Here is a 22642-nt window from a genome sequence, read left to right as displayed (position 1 = left end):
TAGGTGGGGAGGCCCCCTTAGAGTTGAAGGATACTCTCCTGGACTGAGCTTTACTTGATTGTATGTCCAGCCCAAGGGCGTAGGGAGAGAGAAAAAAAAGTTATATGGACTGCCTAGTTCAGTAGAATATTTTAAAGAAGTTGTGATTCGTGTTAACTAAATTTGGTTTAGGAGTTTTAATCGATCATTTTCAAGAAAATTAATTTTTTCATAAACAAGATAACAAAGCGAATCGGCCTTAATGCTAAAAAATTAGCTGCTGTTTTATTAATTTTAACTAACTCTTTTAAGATTAACACTTCAAACTTCAATTTTTAAGAAATACTACTAGTATGATTTTTTAACAGATTTCAAAACGCTGGATAAGTCTTCAATTTATAATTTTTTTAATAATATATAATTTTTAATAATTATTTTAAATAATAATTTTTTTTAAGAGAAAGTTTTCTTGGTATTCGGAAGTTTTTTCCAGATAATTTAAGCGGAAGATTTTGTGACGAAAGAGTAGATTGTCTAAATAAACTAGTTAAAGGTATTTTTTTTTTATGTAATAAAAATTGGATTGATATCGCGTATATACTGACCCGATTACAAGCTCTATTTGACGAAGGGAATGCAGTTAAGTCGAAAACTATAGTCAGGGAAAGCTTTTTTTTTAATATTTTAATAAAGCTCTTTTTGTAGCAGCAACTATTACAAAATACATACTGCTGACAATCAAAATTTGACTAATTTTTGGAATATGAATCGGTAATCGTTTGATTGTAAAGGTTGTAAAAATCGATTGAACGGTAAAGGTTTACCTTTACCGTTTTCTTCATGCCGCAATCGTTCTGAGCATACAAGTGTGCTCAGAACACATAATAACAGGGGCACATAATAAGCATTATGTGCTCATTTATTTGAGCAAAAATTCAAGAAAATTACTCGAAATAAAATAATAGTAAAAATCCCCTCATTCCAAAAGGCCTTAGTCTCGGTAGCAATCAACATCATTTCTCTGAATTTGTTTTTCTTATTTTCATCAAGAAAGGGTTTTCACATTTGTGCTTCTCGCTAACAGTTATTTTCACAAGATTAGGTTTTTGTAGGCAAATTCATTTTTTAAATAAAAATAGAATATAAAAAATGAAAAATAAAATAAATATTAAAATAATATAACGACTTACAGAATTAATAAAAATAATAGATAAATAAAAGAATTATTTCTTCAATTCCATTTTAAAATTTGACTTCTTGAAGAATGATAAATTAAATGTTGTAGTTTTTTTTGCGCCAACTTCTTAATCGAGATTTGAAGAAAAATTGCAAAATACTTCTTTTTTTTATTTTTAGTGCGTTTAATTTTATTGAAACGAATTTTTATTTTAAGTGTTTTATTTATTTGTTTTTATTTTAAGTTATTTATTTGTTTAGTAAAGTTTATTATAAAATTTGAATTTTGTTTTTACGTAGAATATTATATTTATCCAGATATTTTCAGTAAATGAAATCAACTACCATAATAGTAATGAAAAACGACTTTTGCCTTGATACTTCTTTAAAATGTTAAATATTAAAATTTAATTTTTCCAAAGCAGGTAAATATGATTTTCATAAAATATGATAAGTTTTGGTGACAATTTTTCACTTAATAATTATGGGAAAACAATATTTTCATACGTGATTCATATTACCCAACAACCATTTTAGAAATATTAATTTGAGGCTTTACTCGTATATCGATAAAATGATAATGTTTTACTACTCGTAAAACAAAAATAAATAAACACTGGCCGTAACAGTTCTTGACTATTCACTGAATAATCAAGAATATTATTATTTTTGTTTAATTTCCATTTTTCGGTCTCCTAAGATTATAAAGTATCTCTCTCTCTCTCTCTCTCTCACCGAATGATGATAGTAGTCTCACCTAAAAACCGTCTAAAATTTCAGTTTTGTTTATCTTAAGAAATTCTAGTCTGTAATTAATCGGTGAAATAATAAACAAAAGTTTGGTTTTGGTTCTGATGGTTTACAATAAATAACTATGGATGTATTTTATTGATAAACCGACATATTTCACTTTTTTTTAATTCATGATTGCATGGAAAGGACCAAAATACATTTTTGTGGAAGATTATTGAAAGCAGGTGAGTTAAACACGCTATATGCAATGGACCGCACAAAACAACCATATTAAGTAAAAATTAGTAGATTAAAGAATTTGAAATCTACATTCTATTACTATGTACATTTTAATTTGAATTTATAATATTTTATTAGATATAAAGTAATCTGAAATATTCAACTGAAAAGTGTCTTATATTTTAAATATATTTTCAGGAATATTGATAACAAAACTCATGAAGCTATTACTTGCTGTTTAATTGCTACTATTTTAATATCTAAAATGAAAACTTTAACCGCACACGTAAGTATTCTTCTTGGATGCTCGTGCAGATAATGAACTTTTCTGATCGCTGACAACGCATTATCCCCCCCCCCATCAGTTATTATCATTAATTGTTGAAATCACAATGCAAAAATATATCTTTAATGTTTTGCATTGTTCAGCCAAATGATTTGTATATAAAGATCATTATTCGGTATCGGTAAGCAGTTCACTGGTTGGAACTACTGAGGTATGGTCTCCAGTTCAGTGGAAGTTAAAATGTGGAAGACAATCTTAGTGCTATGTTGCGCAGCATACGGTAATCATAATTCTATTTATTTATTTTGTAAAGTTATAGTTTGTTATTTTATGGGGTATTGAAATATTACTTTAATAATAAATTATTATAAAAAAAATTTTTTTTTAATATTTTTTCATTAAATAAGAATTTTAAGCATCTGTTTAAAATATTTATCTCTAATTATTAAAATATATTAAATTGCAGGCTAAAATTTCAAATAATTAAATATTACAAACCACGGATATAAATTAGAAAATAATTTACTCTCTTCGACTTTTCTAATGTAGAAAAGTAAATATGTAATATACAAGCAAATGTATATATTACATATTTAATGTAATTGTAACTTTTAACATAAAATAACTTTAAAATTAACGAAATTAAGAAACAAAAATTTTCGAAAAGTTCTTTATATTATTATCGTCATTAAACAGTCGATTATGTTGAATTGATTACTGTAATATTGCATGCAATACAGAATTTTATTATAGAATCAGAAACGTTTCTATTCATAAATAATACTTTTTGTAGTATTTTATTTAATTTTTATTATATACAATTTTATTTTAACTTAAACAATAAAGAACGTTTTATAAATCAAAACTTCAAACTAATTAATTTCTCTTACATTATATACCGGTGATAGATACCTTCTCGTAAGTTGGCATCAAGAAGGTACTCAGTCGAAAATTTCCCGCCAATAATAAATAATAAAAATTAAAATAAAACCAATACAAAAATATCGCTCTAAAATAAAGAAGAAAAAACTTTTGGATATTAAAAAATTTTGATTTATAGAAATCGGTATCAAAGTAAATTCGACTATCAAACTAATTAATAAAATAATATGTTTATTAACTTTATTTACTCTGCTTGGAATTTAGTCATAGTAATAAAATGCAATTTCATATCGAATCAATGGATTTTTTTATTTATTAAAGCTTTATTATGTTTTCTAATAGTTTGTAGACTAAAATTAAAATGTTTTTCATTATGTATTATAATTCCTCTAGTATCATTTAACTATTTTCTTAAATTAATATTGTATAGATATATTTTTTTTGTTACAGTTACAATCTCAGCAGAAACTGGTGGATGTAAGTAACCTAAAATTTTCAATCATTGATTATGCATAACAAGTTTATGCTTATTAACTTCAATTTTAATACAGTAATTTATAAATCCATTAATTAAATTTGATATTTCAAAAAGTTGATGGATATTAAGATCTTTTTTTTTCATAGACTAATTTCATTCACACTACATTTATTAAAATGCAATAATAATTTTAACTTCTTGCATTTATTACATTATCTACTTACAGTATAGGATACATTTCATAAACGATAATGGGGACATCACAGGTCGCAATTTATTAATTTCTATTTATCACCTTACTAATCAGTCTGTCTTAAGCTACAATTTATTTTCGACTTCACTTTAAAAATTCCTAATTTTAAAATAGGTGTATAAGCTTTCATCATTACTTTTCAACACCATCCTGTCATACAATATTTCATTTGATTTAATTCCTTATTTCCTGCCTTCTATTGCTGATGTTTTACTATTACATAGTCACGAGGTAGTTTTCTATATATTTCCATCCTCTAATCATTTTGTAATATTACTATTGTCAATAGTAATATTACAAAATGATTACAGGATGGAAATTAATAGTAATATAATATTAATTATAATAATATTAAAAAGTAATATTACTATTGGAAATCCAGTAGCATCTCTTGTCACGATGTTTGTCGCATCCTTTCTCATCTTAATATTGAAAATACATTATATATTTAAATATATTGTGTATTTAAATTAAATAGAAAATCATCAAATTATTGACAAAATAACTTATGCACTGCACCATTGTCTTTTTAATTTTATAAATACTTGTACAGTATATTTTATAAATTGGACATAGAAATTTTACACTCTTTTATTAACACCAGTCAAATACTAACTAGTCCTTTCCATTTTACTACTCTCTAAGCATTCTTCTCGCAATTCATTTTCAGTTGAACTTTTAATCATTATTCTTCACTTTTGCTTCCTGTATATTTCTTCCTCAAATCCTGCTCAAATCCCTTAACACCTAAAAGGTAAATTATTTATTTGTTTTGGATTTACCTGATCAGATTAGTCTTTTATTGTGAGATTTTTGGTTTTAACTCAATCACTTCTGGTTTCAATTTTCATAAGTAAAGATTGAGTACTTTGTTTTTATTGAGTAAAGATTTAGATAATTACTGCTACCTACTGTCAAAGATGCACGACTATTAAGTGTACAATCATTATTTTGCAAAGATTAAATTACAATATTTTTCTCTCACTTATTTCCCTTTTAAGAAATAATTGAAAGAACTCTCTTAATCATCAGGAATAAATTACTAGTAGACAAGATGTAGCAATCAACATCTTCCTTACTTTTCTTATCGTCATTAAATAAACTAACCTTAAAGTTTGCATAGATAAAAAATTTAATCGATAGCTTTTAAATATCTGATTGTCAAAACTTGGAATTACATCATTATTTGTCAAGAATTACATTACTTTACCTACATTTTTAATGAATTAATACAAAGAAGGAAGTAATGCTTTTAGTATTTAGAAAAATTTTTTTTTTCCAAAATGAATAAATATATTGTTAATTTTCCCCACAGTAATTCAATTTTTTATTTGTATTTTTAAACAAAAAATATAATTAACAGAACCATAATAAGTTGGAAGACCAGTAGAATTAAGTAAGGAAAGTCCTTGTAATTAAAAGAGAAGGTTTATACACACTTATCTCATTCAAATTCCATTAAATATTAAATAAATAATTATGCAAAGAAAAACCATTTTACGCCTATGATAATTAACAGAAAGAAATATTCACTATCACTATCACTATATGTATTTGATTTCATAAATAAAAAATAATACAAAATCATAAAATTAATTAATATGTTAATCTTTGCAGCATGGGATTATGATAAAATCTACCGCTACTACTTTACAGGAAGATCAGTATCAGCCGTACATCAACTGTTTCACCAGTATGTAGGAGTATCAATTAAAGGGCATGTTCAGATAAAAAAGACATCACATAATCAACTATTTGTGGAGGTTAGTTAATATATAAGATGTTCAACACATTGTATACAAATAAATTTAATTAGTCTACTTGAATAAAAATTTCTATATTATTAGCATAATATTTAATGTAACTAACAATTTAAAATTTTTATTGGAAAACAACTGTAAATTCTGAACTATAAGAAAAAACAAATCAGGTGATAACAATAAATAAAATGTTGGAACAGCACAGCAAGGAAAGATCATAGAAATATTTATTATATTATGTCAATATCTTTTTCATAACATAAGCTGCTCTTACACATATATAAATACATAAATTTTTAAAAAGAAATTATAGTGCAATCAGATTCAATATGGAAATCACAGTTAAAATTATAATTAAGTACAAAATAAGTAACTTAAGTTTATAAACATTTTTGGCTGCCCTGGAAATACTTCTTTTAATGAATTTTTATTAATTCACATCTTACAGGTTAACCAAGTGCAGGTTGCAAACATTCATCGGAATCTTACTGCTGGCTGGGACACACACATAGATGAAAAAGAATTTAATTATCAACCCTTGAAACTGGATCATGTTGTGGCTGTCAACTTCAGGAATGGATCAGTAAGTATTAAAAATTTTTGTTTAATCTCTGTAATTAGCATAGATTTTTTTTTTACATATATCAGAATAAAACTATTACAGTCCATTAACAAAAATAAATAAAATAATGAAAGTTTTAACAATTAAATATTCTAAAATTAAACTAAATCAACATTAACTAGTCACTTGCTTAAAAATAAGTTAACTTGACCTTGCAAATCAATTAAATATCCCATAGTAACCCATTTAATTATATGCATGATGTTTAATTGAATATTATGTATTCAATTGTATATATTACATATGAAAAAAATTACCACACCTTTTTATAATTTTTTGGCTCTTAATCAATGATGATTTTATTTACATATCCTGCATTAAAATTTACTGCATGCTTCCTCAAATTGTATAATTATGTACTGATAACATTTAATTATGAAATCTATTTTTTTACAGGTATCCAATATTGTTGTCAGTGGCAACCTTGAAGTATGGAAAGTAAACATATTTAAAGCCATTGTAAGTCTTCTTCAGATTGATATAAAAGGAGCAAAAGCAGTTAAAAGTACAATGAACCAGATACCTGATTATGATCATCCAGTTGGAATTTTCAAGACAAATGAGGTATGAAAAACACAGATTTCAGAAAACTAAATTGCTGTAAAATATTATTTTTGATCTACAGTTATGTTATTTAAAACTCTGATTTATGTCACATTATAGAGTAATTTTTATAATGTAATGCCATAGAATTATATTCATGATGAATAATCTTACTAACATTAAATTATTTTAAATAAATGAAGTTACGAATATTTAGGCAAAATAATAAATTTAGTGACTGATGTATTCTAGTGACTGTTGATTAAGGTATAAGTTCCTTTACATAAGTGTTTACTTTGTTCACAGGACACGGTCACTGGTAAATGCATTACTGGTTATTCAGTGTTCCCAGTTCAGCCTTATGTTATTCAGTCAGCCCCACAACTGGTTCCTCACCCAACAATAAATGGAAATGATTACAATGTTTTCCAGGTAGTCAAATACAAAAACTTCAGTGACTGTGAAAATAATCCACGATACCATTTTGGATTTGCTGATGATATAATTTATGAAACAGGCACTAGTCGAATGGGAAATTTTATGGCGGTAAGTGGATTACTACAAATAAAAAATAGTAATTAATTCTATGACAAAATGGAAATTAACACTTTTGAATGGGAGCAGTGTAAGGACTGTAGTGATACACTCTTACTGGTCAGCCTCTCACTTTGCCAGTGTTATGGAAAATTAATGATGAGTTCACAGATTAACTTAATTTTAATAAAGCTTTATCCATTTATGCAAATAATCTATTTTATGCATACTGTAAGATGAATAATTTAGATGATTTTATTTATGTTTCAGAGAATTTCAGTTAGCAGAGCCACATTTACAGGAACACCAGGCAATAACACATTACAATCTTCAATTACAACTGATCAAGTGTTAATCAGCCCGTATTTACATAAAACAAAATATGGTATAAATCCTACTCGAATGAATCTCACACTAGCTTCTGTTACACACTCAAGTGTTAGTGAACTGGTCCACATTCCTAACAATAAAACATATTTTGACCTAGTTTACGAATATAATCCAGCTAGTTCAAACCCAAATGCAATTCGTAACAAGACCAAAACAATTAAAGACAGTTCAGAAAGTGACAGCAGTAGTTTGGAGGCTGATAACAGGTACCGTGAAGAAATGTACAAACATTCAAAAAGAATCACAGAAGCTGAAGCTGAAGTCAAGGCAAGAAGAAATGCCAGTGACTCAGAGAGTTCATCTAGCTCTGAATCAGAAAGCAATTCCTCTGCCAGCTCAGGTAGCAGCTCAGGTAGCAGCTCAGGTAGCAGCTCAGGTACCAGCTCAGGTAGCAGCTCAGATAGCAGCTCAGGTGACAACTCTAGTTCTGATACTGGTGAAAACTACAAAATAAGAAGATTCCATTCAGACAGTAGCAGCAGTGAAGAAAATTGGCAGGAACAACCAACAATATTTGATCCTCCAGCTACACCCATGCTGCCGTACTTCATTGGAGTGAAAGGAAACTCAATTCAAGCTGCATCTGAAGTAAATATTACAGCTGCAGTTCAAGGATTAGCTATACAGATAGGATTTGAGCTCCATAATAACATCTCGGTTTCACTACAAAACACAATGTCAAAGTTCACTCTATTGACCCGTCTTATTGAAACTATGAGTGCTAAACAGATGGAAGAAGTTGTAGATCAATTGTACGTCAGTGAGAAACAATTTAGTGTCGACTTTAAAGAATTGCAAAAACTAGAAGGATGGTAAGCATAATTATTCTAAATATCTATTTGTATAAATAATTCGAGTAATTAAATTTTACCAGTTTCGTGAACATTCTAAACATATTTTTGTACTGTTTCAAAGAAATGAAATTTACAATTTTTCATGAAATAATTTCTAATATATGTAACATTTTTTTAGGAAAGTATACATACATGCAGTAGTCGCTGCTGGTACTGGAAGCTGTCTTCTGACAATTAAAAACGTGATAGAAAATAAAAAATTAGAAGGAGAAGCTGCAGCAGAAATAGTTGCCCATATCTCTCAGACAGCCAAAAACCCTAATCAAGAATATTTAGATACTTTCTTTGTAAGTAGATGCATATTGAAAAAACAATTTTCCTTTCTAATAATCTGAAAATTTAATAATTTGAAGCTCAGACTCACTCTGGTCTTTTCTATTATAGCCAATAATAATGATTTGATTTCTATTTAAATGTTACAAATTTTGTTGTAAACGTTCTAAAAATTGTATTTTTCTGATATGTTATTCTTAATTACCTTTTAAACCCATTATGAACCTTTAATAATAGTTGTTAAACCTTTAAATAGTTGTTAATAGTTGTTAATAGTTGTTTAATAATAGTTGTTATGTTTTTCAGTCAATGGTGACATCACAAACTGTTCAAGCACAGCAGTATTTGAATGACTCAGCGCTGATGGCCTTTACTGATTTGCTTAGAATGGCTCAGGTATCTGGGGCATATGCTCACACGCATTATCCTAAATACACTTTTAGGCGCACAGCACCAAAGAATGAAAGTGCAGTGTTTGAAAAATACATGCCATACCTTAAACAAAAAATGGATGATGCAATTTTAAAATATGATAGCCCCAAATCACAGATGTACATCAAGGCAGTCGCAAACACAGCCTTCCCAAAAGTCTTTGAAATTTTTGAAGATTACCTTGAGGGTAAAAAGACAGCCACTCAGTTTCAAAGGCTTCTTATGGTTATTAGTCTTTATCACATCTCTTACCTTCACCCGCATCTTGCAAGACCAATTTTAATGAAGATATTCATGAACAAAAAAGAACATGAAGAGATTAGAGTAGCTGCTGTCATTCGCCTTATGAACACTCATCCACCTGCTGAAATACTCCAGATGATGGCTTTGTCAACACACACTGAATCCAGCCATGTCGTCAAGAATGCTGTTAAAGATGCCATCACAAATGCAGCACAAAATGCTTACTCTGTCCTGTAAGTCCAGTTATTTTTTCATTTAAATAAAATTATTTTTAACTCTATTAAAATTCTTATATAAAGAAATCAGTAGGTAAACATAATTTTTTTTTTCCTTTTTTAGAGCCAGAAATGCCCAGGCTGCTCTAAACCTTCTTAGAACAAAGGACTATGAAAGATCTTTCTTAAGGGATTACTACTTCTCCACATACACTGACGATATTGAAATGGCATATGAATATAAAGTCAACTTCATTAGAAGTATAGACCATTTGTTTCCAAAAGCTTTCTTCTTCGATTCTTGGCCAAGCAGTGGAAACATCAACCTGCAAGAATATCATGTAAGTGTGTTAGTGTAGTAGAAATATATTATAATTTTAATTAGCATATCTTAGCAAAACTGGATTTCTATTGTATGTAATTCAAGTTTTGATGTCACTTTCCTTTAAAGAATACAGAAAGGATATTTTTCTATAAAGTTAGTTCAGTAGGAGACTACTGGCACCAGTGTACACATTAAACTGAAGATTTAATTCATTGTCTGTTTAATTAAGTTTTCATTAATGTTTAAGCAGAATTTTAATTTAACCAGCTATCTGCACAACCAATAGCTTGAAAAATGCTACTGGAGAATTTGAATGTATCAGTAATTGTATCTTGTTTAATAGTCTTTACTTTAAACATGAAATTTCTTATTTTGTAATGTGTACTATAGAAAGATTTTTTTTCAGGGCTCTGCAATGATAAGTAGTGTCAACAAACTCATTCAAGCAGTCAGTGAAAAGATTAAAACTGGAAGTATTACTAATTACAGAAGTAATTTTGAATCATACAGTAATTTAAGACCCAAGACATGGAGTGCTGACAAGATAGCTAAACTACTTGGTATCAAAATACAGAACGAAGCAGATATTGAAGGAAACGTGGTTTTTTCCATGCTGGGTGCAAAACGAGTATTTGCTTTTGGAAATGATTCATTTAAAGCAATGCCATATAGTAAGTTGAATATTTTATACAGTTGTTTAAATAAAAATTCCAGTATTTCACAATGAACCACAAACATTAATTTCCATGTTATTGTTTTTCAGTGATTCAGGATGCTATGAGAAACATGAAGTCAAAAAAAGAATACAAATCTACTTCCTATTATAATCAAATTAATATTCAGTTGGGATTTCCTACATGTATGGGTTTCCCATTTTTATACAGTCTTACCACTCCAACAGTTGTACATGCTGCTGGAGATTTCGAGGTTCATGTTAATCCTGATACTACTACTGAAAGGAGTGATTACATCCATATTCCACGTCATACAAATGTTTCATTTGAAATTGAAGCTGTGTAAGTAAATTTATCCAAAAAAGGAACTATTCATTTTTATCATAAAACATACATTTTTAAGATCTACTGAGTGCTTAATTTTTTTTACTCTTTTGTTGATCACAGTTATTCAAATGAGGTCAAATACGCTGTTAAATGGTATAATAAATTTTGTTTTAGTTTTTTGTTGTCAATATTTTATTACTTACATTTTAGATAAATACCTATATGAAATAATAAAATAATACTAAATTTACTTAGTAAATTTAAAAAGAAAAGTAATCGGAGTATGTCATAAAAAGAATATGAAAGTGGGATTAATTAGTATTCATGTTTTTTTTCTAGGTACTCTTCTCAAACTGAGAGCAAGTTCGGTTTTGTGACACCTTTTAATCATCATGAATATTACTCTGGTGTTGTAAAGAAATTTGAAATTAATGCAGGTTTTAGATCTGAATTCACTGTGGATACAGAAAAATATGAAGTAGAAGTACAGTTGACTCCATCTAAAAAAAAACAGCTCATATTTCACTATGAAACCATTCCTTACACAACTATATATGACCTAGTGAACTTTAAATCTGCACTGGAACAGAACGGCACTCAAAGAATACATGTTGCTGAACCAAAACATGTAAGAATATAATTTTTTTGTCACAAAGATTAAAAATATTTTAATATTTTTTGTCAATGAAAAGATTTTAAATTTTATTTTCTATGAATACATAATGTAAATAATCATCAAATATTAAGTTCATGAATATTTTCTTAATCATCCAAGCACTCTCTTTTGGAAGAAGTAGCCTTTACAAAATAGTTTTACATTATATTTATGATAACTGAGATTTATTTCTAATCTGTTCTTATTATTATTCAATGAAACTTATAATTGCAGGCACGCTACACGTTCGGCAAAGATGTTGGAATGGGCTTCCATTATGAAGTCATGAGTGAACGCAGCTTTGAAGATGATTACTTCTTTAATTTCAACTTCTTCAATTTCCGTAGAATATCAGCCTTACCATTCCCTTTTGTTCAACGAGGAGTCCATGCAAACCGTGTATGCTTGATCTACAACCCTGATCAGTCTAACTTTGATTTTGTTAGATTCAATTACGCTTACAGTGAGTAATAATTAGTATATTAAATATTAGAAAATAATATTTAACAGCTATTAACATGCTATGTCATAATTCACATATGACTATGCATAAATAAAGTATACTATTTAAAAACAAGTCAATATTTTATCCTTATGAATTCATTACTGTGGACATCCATGCTGAGCGATCAAATCAGTTTGTAACTTCATAGCATATGTTATAGCTACTAACTTTTTCTGTAGAAACTTTGTAGTATATTTTTTAGCTGTTACTTTTTGTTGTTGATACAAAGACTTGAGTAATCTCTGTCTTATCAACTCCTGAGTGCAGTAGAAATTTAAAAAAATAATAATAAAAATAAATAAAGGCATCTTCCTGTTAAATTTAACATTAAGAATTCTAATTTACAGAAATTTTGTTTTCTTTTTAGAATACAAATACAACAATGCTAGTTCTGCAAAACCAAGTTATAATTACTACAATGTCTCATATGAGGATGCTGTGTCAGAATCAACTTATTCTGATAGTGAAAAGAGACAGGAAGAATTCCTTACACGAGTGGGAGCTGAAATTCCAGGTGAGAATTTTTATAGTTTTTCAGTCCCAGAACAAAATAAATTATTCAGCAACTTAATTTTAATGAGTGCCAGTCCAAACTGAGACATTTACCTGCTTACTCTATCAGTTACACCTAAACAGAGGATAAAATGTATTTAAATAATGTTAGATTAAAATAAATGCATAATTTATACAAAGCTGGGTAGAGATATTTCAAATTATCATAAAAGTCAACATTAAACTTTTGGGTCTAAAGTGAAACTGCAAATGATGCTGTTTATTTGCACTATTTATAACAACATGGCTAACAAACACCATTGGTATTTTATTAATCGGCATAATTTACATTTTCTACAGTGGATGTTCTCATTTCAACATAGATGTTTTTCTTTAAAACCATATTATTAATATTGTTTTTCTTCAAAAAAATCCACTTTAAGCATAATTTATGATCAAATGCACAGATTCAATGATTCATATTTTATTTTGAAAAGCAATTAAATCAGGTTGACCTTTAGTAACTTTCTTCCACATATCTTTAGTAGAAGACTTTTTAAAATAAACAATTGCTTAGTAATTTATGAAAGTAGTGATTTATTCAATTATTATACTATAATGATAGTCTGAATCTTTCTAATATTCAAAATATTTCCATGATAAACTTTCAGGAATTAGTTTAAAATATTAGATTAAAAAATAATGTAAATTTCTATGAGCAGTCTAGCTCATGCTTTGTAATATTACTTAATTTTGTTTCCTTGAATTCCTTATTTATTTTCATTACAATATAGATTTTGTTGCCTTTACTGTTTCATAGGAATGAGTTTTTGTACAAGGACAGCAGCAGTTTGCAACCTTACCTCTATTAAAGAAAGAAATGTATATAAAGATATAATATAATACTATATATATGTTGTATATATAAAATTATAAGTATTTATACAAATAATTATAATTTTAAGCAAAATTAATGGACAAAATAAATTACACTTCAAAAATCTACTAAAAAGTAAAAAATAATAATATTCATATCTTCTCTAAAAACTGATGTAATCAAAACATCACAAAATTGACTTTAGTTAGTTCTTTATTATTAATTACAAATCAAATTCAAAACGTCAAAAGATAAAGAATAATTTAATAGTATTAATTTGTTATTGTCAGCTTTGTTAAAAATGTTTTTCCTCACCTGAATTCTTTTTTTATTTTTAAATGCTAATGTGTATTATTACAGCTGCAATGGGATGGCCAACTTGTTTAAGAATGCAGCTTCTAAATATACTGTATTAGCCTTATAACTCTACTCAATATTTTATGGTTTAATATATATTTCATTTAAATCACTTGTACTTAAAGAAATCAAACAATTTTAGATTCAGTTGCACGTTTGGTCGACTTCTCAGTACAGTTTGGAAAGTCTGGGCAACCTGATTATTGTTATGTAGCAACAGCATCCTTTGCCAGCAGTGATGTATCTCCAGAAACTAAAATAATGTTTTACTATGGTGCTAATCCAGTCAAGTCACAAACAAAATCATATGAGGTAAATAATTTATTACAGATAAAAGTAATTTTTATATACTAGATTACATTTAATATTACTTACATTATAACATTCTGTAAATATAATTTGACACATTCAATATTTATACACTATATCTCGTTACAACTGTTAACTAATGTTGTAGAAGATGGTTGTTTCTGAGGTTGGAACAACAATCAGGGAAATTTATTTAAACTTACTTTCTACCAATGGTGATTATTATTTTACTTATAAGTTATAACTATTTTTACTTATTAATGTGTTACATTAACTAAAATATAACCTTAAAGATAAAGAATATCCTTATATAATATTTTATAATATCCTTATATAAAGAAGAAATATGTATCAGGAATAATTGTATTTACTTTACTGAGAATGGATAAAATTCCCTTTATCTAATAAAAATTTTCTTTTTAAGATATGTGCTGCCTCCAAGAACTACCTCCCCAGATCTCCAGAAATTGATGTGTATGATGCGCTTCAACAAAATCCTGATACAATGTTTTACACAAGCATTGCCTTTGGTGAAAGCTGCAAATCTGGAAATAAATTTGATATTAAGGTAAATTATTTTACTTCATACTGTACGTTATGACTTTGTATAAAAGGTGAATGTCCATAACCTAAGACAATAGTTTATAAAATGTTTTTCACCTTTTGCAGTTAACGATGTCTCAAACACCAGAATATAAGAAAATGTTAGAATATGATGACATGATGAAGAGTTGCAAACAACAAATAGAAAACCATCATTATCTCTCTATTTATTGCCAGGATGTCACTAGAAAGGCAGCCTTATTAAATGACCTCAAGTTTGAAATTAAATGGGTAAGAATAAAAAGAAAATTATTATAAGTATAATCTTCTATAAATTATGTGAAAGTAAACAATAATTTTTCCTTCGATGTTTAGAAATGTAGAGCATTTTCATATAATCTTTTCATGTTAAGTTTAAATAATGTATTTATTGAGTGCTGCTGGGTTTTCAGGTTTCCAAACAAGATCAACCCTCAAACAGCTTCAAACTGCAGAGTTTCTTTCCAGTTACTGTCTGGTTTAACAGATTTGGCATAAATTATAAATACTACTATGAACACACTCAAAATAAAAATCCAACTAATGAAACTGAAGTCGTTGTTCGACTTGAAAAAGATAGAGATTACATGAATGTTACACTACACCGTGACAGCGAACAGATTTTCTTCAGCAATGCTTACTTTCCTTTCAATGTCTTCCCAGCTTTTTTCTGGTTTTTCAATGCACTACGTGTTTCATGTGAAGAAAGCTTTGATATGCGTAAGTAGATGCTGTATTCTTACAAAACTATTTGTATAATTCTTTTGTTTATTATAAAGGATACATTTATTACAAAACTGAATAAACAAACAGTATATTCAGTCAATAAAACAACTCTGTTGGAATTTTTCTTGTGCCTGTGACACATTTAAAGCACCTGAGGTACAAAAGGCACCAGTAATTATTCCATTCTCTGAAAGTAATAATGTACACTAAACAGCCAGTCCCTATGGTGATTAGAATAAAGGTGTCACTTGCAGAGCTGAATATCAATTGCATTTCAGTAGACTTTGTATGCTGATATCCAACCAAACATTTGGCTTTATGAAGAAGGCAACAAGAAACCACTTCATTCCTCACCGTCAATAGTAAACTGACATGAGATGCTTGTTATTCCCAAGAATTGTTACAACATTTTTAGGAGTAGGTTTTGATTCATGTTATGTTATCTACAACCATTACAGTTATAATACTTGACATATGTATATGTTTGTTTAATCTTTTATCGATGTAATAACTTAAAAGATTTGTTTTATGATTTCAGCATACTGTTCCTATGATGAAAAATTTATCAAGACTTTTGATAACACCACTTACCAAGCTGCATTAAGTAATCATGTTTGGTACACAGCTTTCTTATATACACCAAAACTTATCCATCCTCAAAGGTATATTAATAACAGAGACAGCCAAGTTGTTTATAATGATATAAACGAGAATGTAGCACTTCTTGTGCAGGACTCTTCAAATGGAAAGGTATGTAAATACTACTAGGTTTAAATATTTATCCTACTATGTCATTTCATTAATTTCTGCAAATAAATTATGCAAACAGCTGTTATACAGGAATGTTCTATCACACTGTTAATAAAAATCATTTTAACAACATATTTTCTTCAAACAAGTAATGCCACCGTAAGAAGTTCATCATTCTCTAACTGAACTTTTTTTGTTATCAATTTTTTTATTTGGAAAACAAAAATTTTGTTTGAATATAAAAATGTACAGTAATATTTTTCTCAAATATAATAATTTATTGTTACCATCACAACTATTAGGCACTTCTAAATTATCATTATTATACTTATAGCAGCATGGATTTTTATTATCAGTGCACAATGTCACAAGTTGTTTTGTTTATATTGTATTGTATTGTGTGTTGTTATGTATATTATATTTGTAATACTTTAAGATATTTAAGATGATATTAAGTTTCATTTAATTAAATTTATACTATATTGTTTTAGATTGAACATGTTTTTATGAAGGAGATAAATAATTTATATATGTTTCTGGTCTTAAGTGTACTTGTAGAAAGAAGAAGCTACACGAAATGCTACTAAATTAAATTTATGAATAGAAAGCACTCAAAAATGTAATATAGCATATATAAATGAAAAGAATTAGAATTTTTACCTCTAGATGTTAATTGTAAAAAAAAAAAATTGCTTAATCATAATGGTTTTATTTAGAAATTTTATGTACATTAAATTTAGTTTTTTATTCATTTCTTTTTTAGATCTATTGAATTTTTACATTAAGCTTATTAATTTTTTTTATACGTAAAGAAATAAACACTTTTTGTTTATATGTTCATAGATCAATTGACATTCCATGTATAGCTGTTTAATTTGACCATTCAGTGATAATAGAGTTACTCAACAGAACTTGAATTTTTGATTAGAATTCTATCAAATGAATTATAAATGTTCATTGTAACTTTATGTGATACAATTTAATTAATATTTTTTCTATTCCAGTGAGAACATTAGGATGAATGATTACATAAGAGGAATAATAAGCCATTTGTAACTAAGAAAACAATTACTGATTAAGTTTATTGAATGTTTCTTTATCGATGCATTTATATGTTTCTATTCACGTCTACCTTTTAATTAATCATTCTTATTTACACATTATTAGCAATTGCTGCATACAACAAAATCTTTTTTATTTTTAGGTCATTGAAGTAATCTTAGGTAAACATTCAGTTCGAATTCAGCCTTCTGGTTCAAGTGGTGGTCACATTAGCAGAAATAGCAATAATATCTGGAGAAAACCTTCAGCTCAGGTGTCTTTCAATGAAAATGCTGTGTCCTTTTCTGCTAATAATTCAAAATCTCTTTTGTCTGGTGATGGTGAAGTTGTAGCAAAGGTGTTTTCAAACACAAATGGTGAAGTCACAGTCTACTCACAAAAGTTTGGCCTCAGAATCGTATATTATGCTGAAAATTTTAAACTCTATGTAAGTAAAGAAAATTCATTGCACAATTTACAATAGACAATCAAAAAAAATTTCAATAAAATCTGTTTAACCAATTTTTTATATCAGTCAGTAATACATAAAAAATGTTCGTTTCATTTTTTTCATAAAATATAGCAGTTACCTCTTTGTTACAGGCTGCCAGCTACTACAAAGATAACATTCGAGGTCTGTGTGGTACTTATGATGACAACAAGTATAATGATTTCACCACTCCAAGAAACTGCATCTTGGAAAAGCCTGCTTTGTTCACTGCATCGTATGCATTAACTAATGCTAAAAATTCCAAACTGTATAAAATCAAACAACAGGCTGACAGAGCTCTTTGTTTTAAGCAGACTTTCTTCTTTGGTAATGTAATCAGCGACACTGAAGCTGGACGGTTTAAATTCTCCAAGAAAAAGAAATATACAGGTTCTTTTGTCAAGAAGTACAGCAAGAATAGTGTTTATTCAGTAGGAAATCGTCCATACAACAGCTGCACTGACTACAAAGTAAAATATGTTGAATACAAGGAAAACAATACAGTCTGCTTTAGTACTCGTCCTATCCCAGAGTGTAGATATAAATGTACATCTTCTAAATATGTAACAGAAGAGGTAAGTCTATAATGTAAAGTGTATATATATATATATATATATATATTGTGTGTGTGTGTGTGTGTATGTGCATGCGGGCGCGTGTGTGTTGTGTACATATATCATCTTTTGTGGTTTGCTGTTATTTTAATGATACAATTAAACATTTTCCATAGATTATAAAAATGACCATTTCATTTTTTCCTTAATTATTTGGAATTATATTTAAAATACTATTACACTAAAAGAAAAAAAATTTTTTTTTAATGTTTCTCTAAGTGTGGTATCATTTCTTGAATTGCTTTTTTGCATACATTATAGATCTGTAAACACAATTTTTCTATCACCTTTAGTTTTAAATAAATTACACTTAAAAAAAAATTATGGGAAAATATAGTTAAAATCTGTAAAATTTATAATTTTACATGGCCATACCTGTGTTAGAATGATTTCACTGATGCTTTACTTTTATAAATAGCCTCAGTCACATCCTGAATTAATATCCAACAGTAATCGGCTAGCACATTAGTATGCCATTTCCCTTTACAGTGGCTTTCCATCACCGAAATATCTTGGTGGAAACGTTCACCGTATTCATCACATCTCCAAGGTTGTCTGGAAAAATCCAGATGCGAGTGAAGAAAATGTATTTTCAAAGACATTACATTCCATAGCTCTGTATGAAGTAAGAAATTGATTAACAATGTCATGGTAATTGTCGGATTTTTGTTTGTCTTTAAATGAAGACCAAGCTGCACTTTCTACATTTTTAACACTGAGTTAAATACATCATCTTTCACCAACTCTCTTATTTGCACCAACAAATATTCCTTCTTTAAGTTTTCCTTCACTTACATTCAGAAATTTCTGCCTGATGTACAAAAATCTGGGACTATCCTTCTTCATTTCTTTTATAAAATTTTTCATTAGTCCTAGCTTAATATGGTGAGGGGGTAAAAATATTTTTTTGGGTTCAACTAAGGGCTCATGAATAATATTTTTCCCATTTGGAGTTAAGTTGTCTCGTTTCTTCTACTCTTTAGTAACATAATGTTTATCCCTAGCTCGGTTGTCCCATTCGCAAAGAAAATACATGTACTTAGTGTAGCCTAACTGCATGCCTAAAAAAGTAGATATAACTTTAAATCACCACATATGTTCCAGCTATGTTTTTTATAATTTATTTTCTCAAGAATGTCTTTCATCACATTGTATGACTCTTTCAAATTAATACCATAATAGGTGTCAAATGATATTTGTTACCGTTGTGTAGTAGAACCACGTTTAAACTATACTTGGATGAATGTATGAAAAGGCGCCAGTCCTCAGGTTTATGAATTTGTTCTAAGTGCAACATAAGCTCATCAATATTTGTGCAATAAACCAAATTATTTTCATCAGTAAAGTACTGAGAAAGTTCTTTTTGTCGGCTTCGAAAGCCTGAAATTTTTGTATTAGCTTAAAATGCTAACTACCCATTGAGAAATGAAAAAAATTCTTTAATTAAAATTAAAAAATTTTTCATAAATGGTTGGTGATAGGAAGATTCTAAGTTCATATTACTTTTCAGCATCAAAAAACAGATAAAAAAAATCACATATTGCATGTTAGGAAACAAAAATTATGTTTATCAGTGTTATCATTTAAAGTTATGTTTTCTGCAGATACCATTCTACTGTGTGGAAAAAGGTGAGACTGCCAGACACTGGATGGAAGAAGTCCGAAATGGAAAGAATGGTTTCTACTTCAATAAACAATCACCAAATCAAAACATCAAATATTCAGTGCCTCAAAACTGTACTGAAATTAATTGAATCTGATCTGTTTATTTGTATAATTTGTATTTATTTATAAATAATTTATTAATGTTCTCATAAGAAAATTATGAAATGTATTTGTAAGCTGTGTAATGTATGAAGTGTTTATGTAAGAAAACCTTTCATAATGACTTGACTAAAAATTATTTGCAATATTATATGAACATCTGTATTAATTTAATTACCTGAATTTCATTTTTCTCTTAATTACTAGTAAATAACAATTTTTCTGTTTGCTTTGCTTTGAATACAGTATGGGCTACCCCATACTGGGCGTTACTTGGAATATAAAAAATTTATGAACAATCATGATATAATAAAAATAAAGAATTTAATCAACAAATCGTTAAGTTATTAGTCTCAAGAAATTGAGATGGACACAAATTAAAATAAACAAAATCTTTCAACCAAAAGGAATGTTGCAATTAGTTTTGTACAGAACAACAAACGATATACAAATAAAATCAATTTTGACTCTTACATTGTTAATTAAGTAACTATAATTATATAAATAGTAAATAGATATAGCAGGCTACAAAATATTCATCAATCACCTACTTACAAAAAAAAGTCATAAAAAATATATTTAATAACAATACTTCAGTACATTCAATCAATTCAAATAAATTAAATATTAAACCCAATTCAATGTTTACACTAAAAATTTACTAGTGTGGAATACAAAATGTTATCTCTGACCTAACCTAATTTATTTACCATCTAAGAAATTACTTCATATAATTACTTATAATAATTACTTCATATGTAAAATAATATTCGTTCTCAGTTTAAGCTTCTCTTCTCACTAACCAAATACAGTTACATAAGTTAGAAATTTACAAAAAAAAAATTAGTTAAAACAGTAACTCTGATAGGCTTGTGAACATATAGTGTGATAGGCTGAACAGTTTGTGAGAAAATCTATGCATCAGAAAAACAAAACAAATATACACGCGGACATTACGGTTTTCATCTACGAGTAATTATATATTAACATACATAAATGATGTTGCGTCTGATCAACACGCATGACCTTCAACAAAACTTATCACCTAAAATGTTTATTTGGAAACAATAAATCATGTTAGTGATATTTTATTTGTGAGAAAAACACACAGTATCAAATCTGTGGATATATCCTTATAGCCACCAACACAAAAGTTACATATGATATAATTTAAAGCAATGTACCTCATAGGTGACTTGAAGTTCTCCAATCGAACTTTTTACCTTTCAGAGATTTTTTTAGTTTCAAGTTTCTGTTTCTTATCAAGCGGTAATATTTTGATACAATGCACATTTGCACCCTAATGTTCCAGGAAAACGATATTTACGATTTTTAATAGGTTTCTTAAAAAAAAAATCTTATAGGACATGAATCTGAAAGTTTCATACATCCAGTTAGCAAGTCATAGTGAAAATATTACGTTTCCGCCCAAGGACATGTTAGTATGTTACTCCCCATTATAGCTTGAGGCGTTACCTTATAGCTGTTTCATCTTCGTTACCTGCGTAAGTGAAAAAAAGACTATTTCATTATCATATATTTAATATAAATTGATTATGAAATAGAGGTGAATAAAATTCTAATTCTTTATCAAGATTTTTGTTTTTTTTATTAAACCGAGAATAAATGACAAAATCTTTTTTCCTCAAGATGAGCAGCAGGTTGGAAAAAATTAATTGAAGGAATAGATGATAGTTCCGCCTTAATATTATAAATTACTATATCCAGCTAAAGTAATTTTGTTCATAACGCTAAATTGAAATAAACAATCCACTACACAAATTTACTATATAACGTGAAGATAATAACAGCATTCACGGCAATCAGTTAGAATAGTTACAATTTAATATACACATCTTACCGATAACGCTCACTACGTAAAATTACGTCAATCGACTTACAAAGAAAACTATCAATACCGTTCATTTTCAAGTGAACAAAAGTAACATTTTATTTCATGATCCCGTACGTTTATGAAGCACGTATATGCAAACGCAATATTTCTATGTATTCAAACAATATCAGAATAGAAAGCTGAATTTTTTATCATTGACTAACGGAGATGAATACATTTTTCATTTATAATAAACAGTTGGGGAGTTTGTTAGTTGTTTATTCATTTAATATTAGTTTGGCTGTAAAATGTTTTTTAGAATATATATTAGTTTGATTTTGAGTTCAATAATTCGCTAATTAATATTTTTCTTGTCCCCTTGTGACATATCTTGTGATTAGAATTTAGAAGAAAACCAAGACAATCAT

General features: G+C 28.0%; 1 protein-coding gene across 2 annotated transcripts; it reads left to right on the top strand.

Moving 5' to 3' along the window:
- The first annotated feature begins 2556 nt into the window (after positions 1–2556).
- Positions 2557–20531, top strand: LOC142323682 (vitellogenin-like). 2 transcript variants are annotated; one of them, XM_075363778.1, is made up of 23 exons: positions 2557–2693; positions 3746–3772; positions 5644–5789; positions 6235–6369; positions 6805–6972; positions 7258–7497; positions 7756–8687; positions 8848–9016; positions 9309–9910; positions 10017–10233; positions 10624–10888; positions 10981–11233; positions 11558–11846; positions 12108–12336; positions 12746–12892; positions 14247–14416; positions 14838–14981; positions 15083–15247; positions 15409–15715; positions 16260–16471; positions 17676–17960; positions 18116–18577; positions 20221–20531. In XM_075363778.1, the coding sequence occupies exons 1-23, from the start codon at positions 2627–2629 to the stop codon at positions 20368–20370; spliced, it is 5781 nt and encodes a 1926-aa protein (XP_075219893.1). In that variant the 5' UTR covers positions 2557–2626; the 3' UTR covers positions 20371–20531. The 2 variants fall into 2 exon arrangements, with proteins under 2 accessions (XP_075219893.1, XP_075219894.1); XM_075363779.1 differs by lacking the exon at positions 3746–3772 and having other exon boundaries at positions 2594–2693.
- The last annotated feature ends 2111 nt before the right edge of the window (positions 20532–22642 follow it).

The sequence above is a fragment of the Lycorma delicatula genome, chromosome 4 (assembly GCF_047948215.1).
Source record: "Lycorma delicatula isolate Av1 chromosome 4, ASM4794821v1, whole genome shotgun sequence".
Classification (NCBI taxonomy): Eukaryota; Metazoa; Arthropoda; class Insecta; order Hemiptera; family Fulgoridae; genus Lycorma; species Lycorma delicatula.
This window is presented reverse-complemented; position numbering and strand designations above follow the sequence as displayed.

Excerpts from the sequence above, each read along its gene's own strand:
- LOC142323682 (XM_075363778.1), top strand. The coding sequence starts at position 2,627 with ATGGTCTCCAGTTCAGTGGAAGTTAAAATGTGGAAGACAATCTTAGTG. Across the intron at positions 8,688-8,847 it reads TTGCAAAAACTAGAAGGATG|GAAAGTATACATACATGCAG; the intron begins GTAAGCATAATT and ends ACATTTTTTTAG. Across the intron at positions 14,982-15,082 it reads GAAATAAATTTGATATTAAG|TTAACGATGTCTCAAACACC; the intron begins GTAAATTATTTT and ends CACCTTTTGCAG.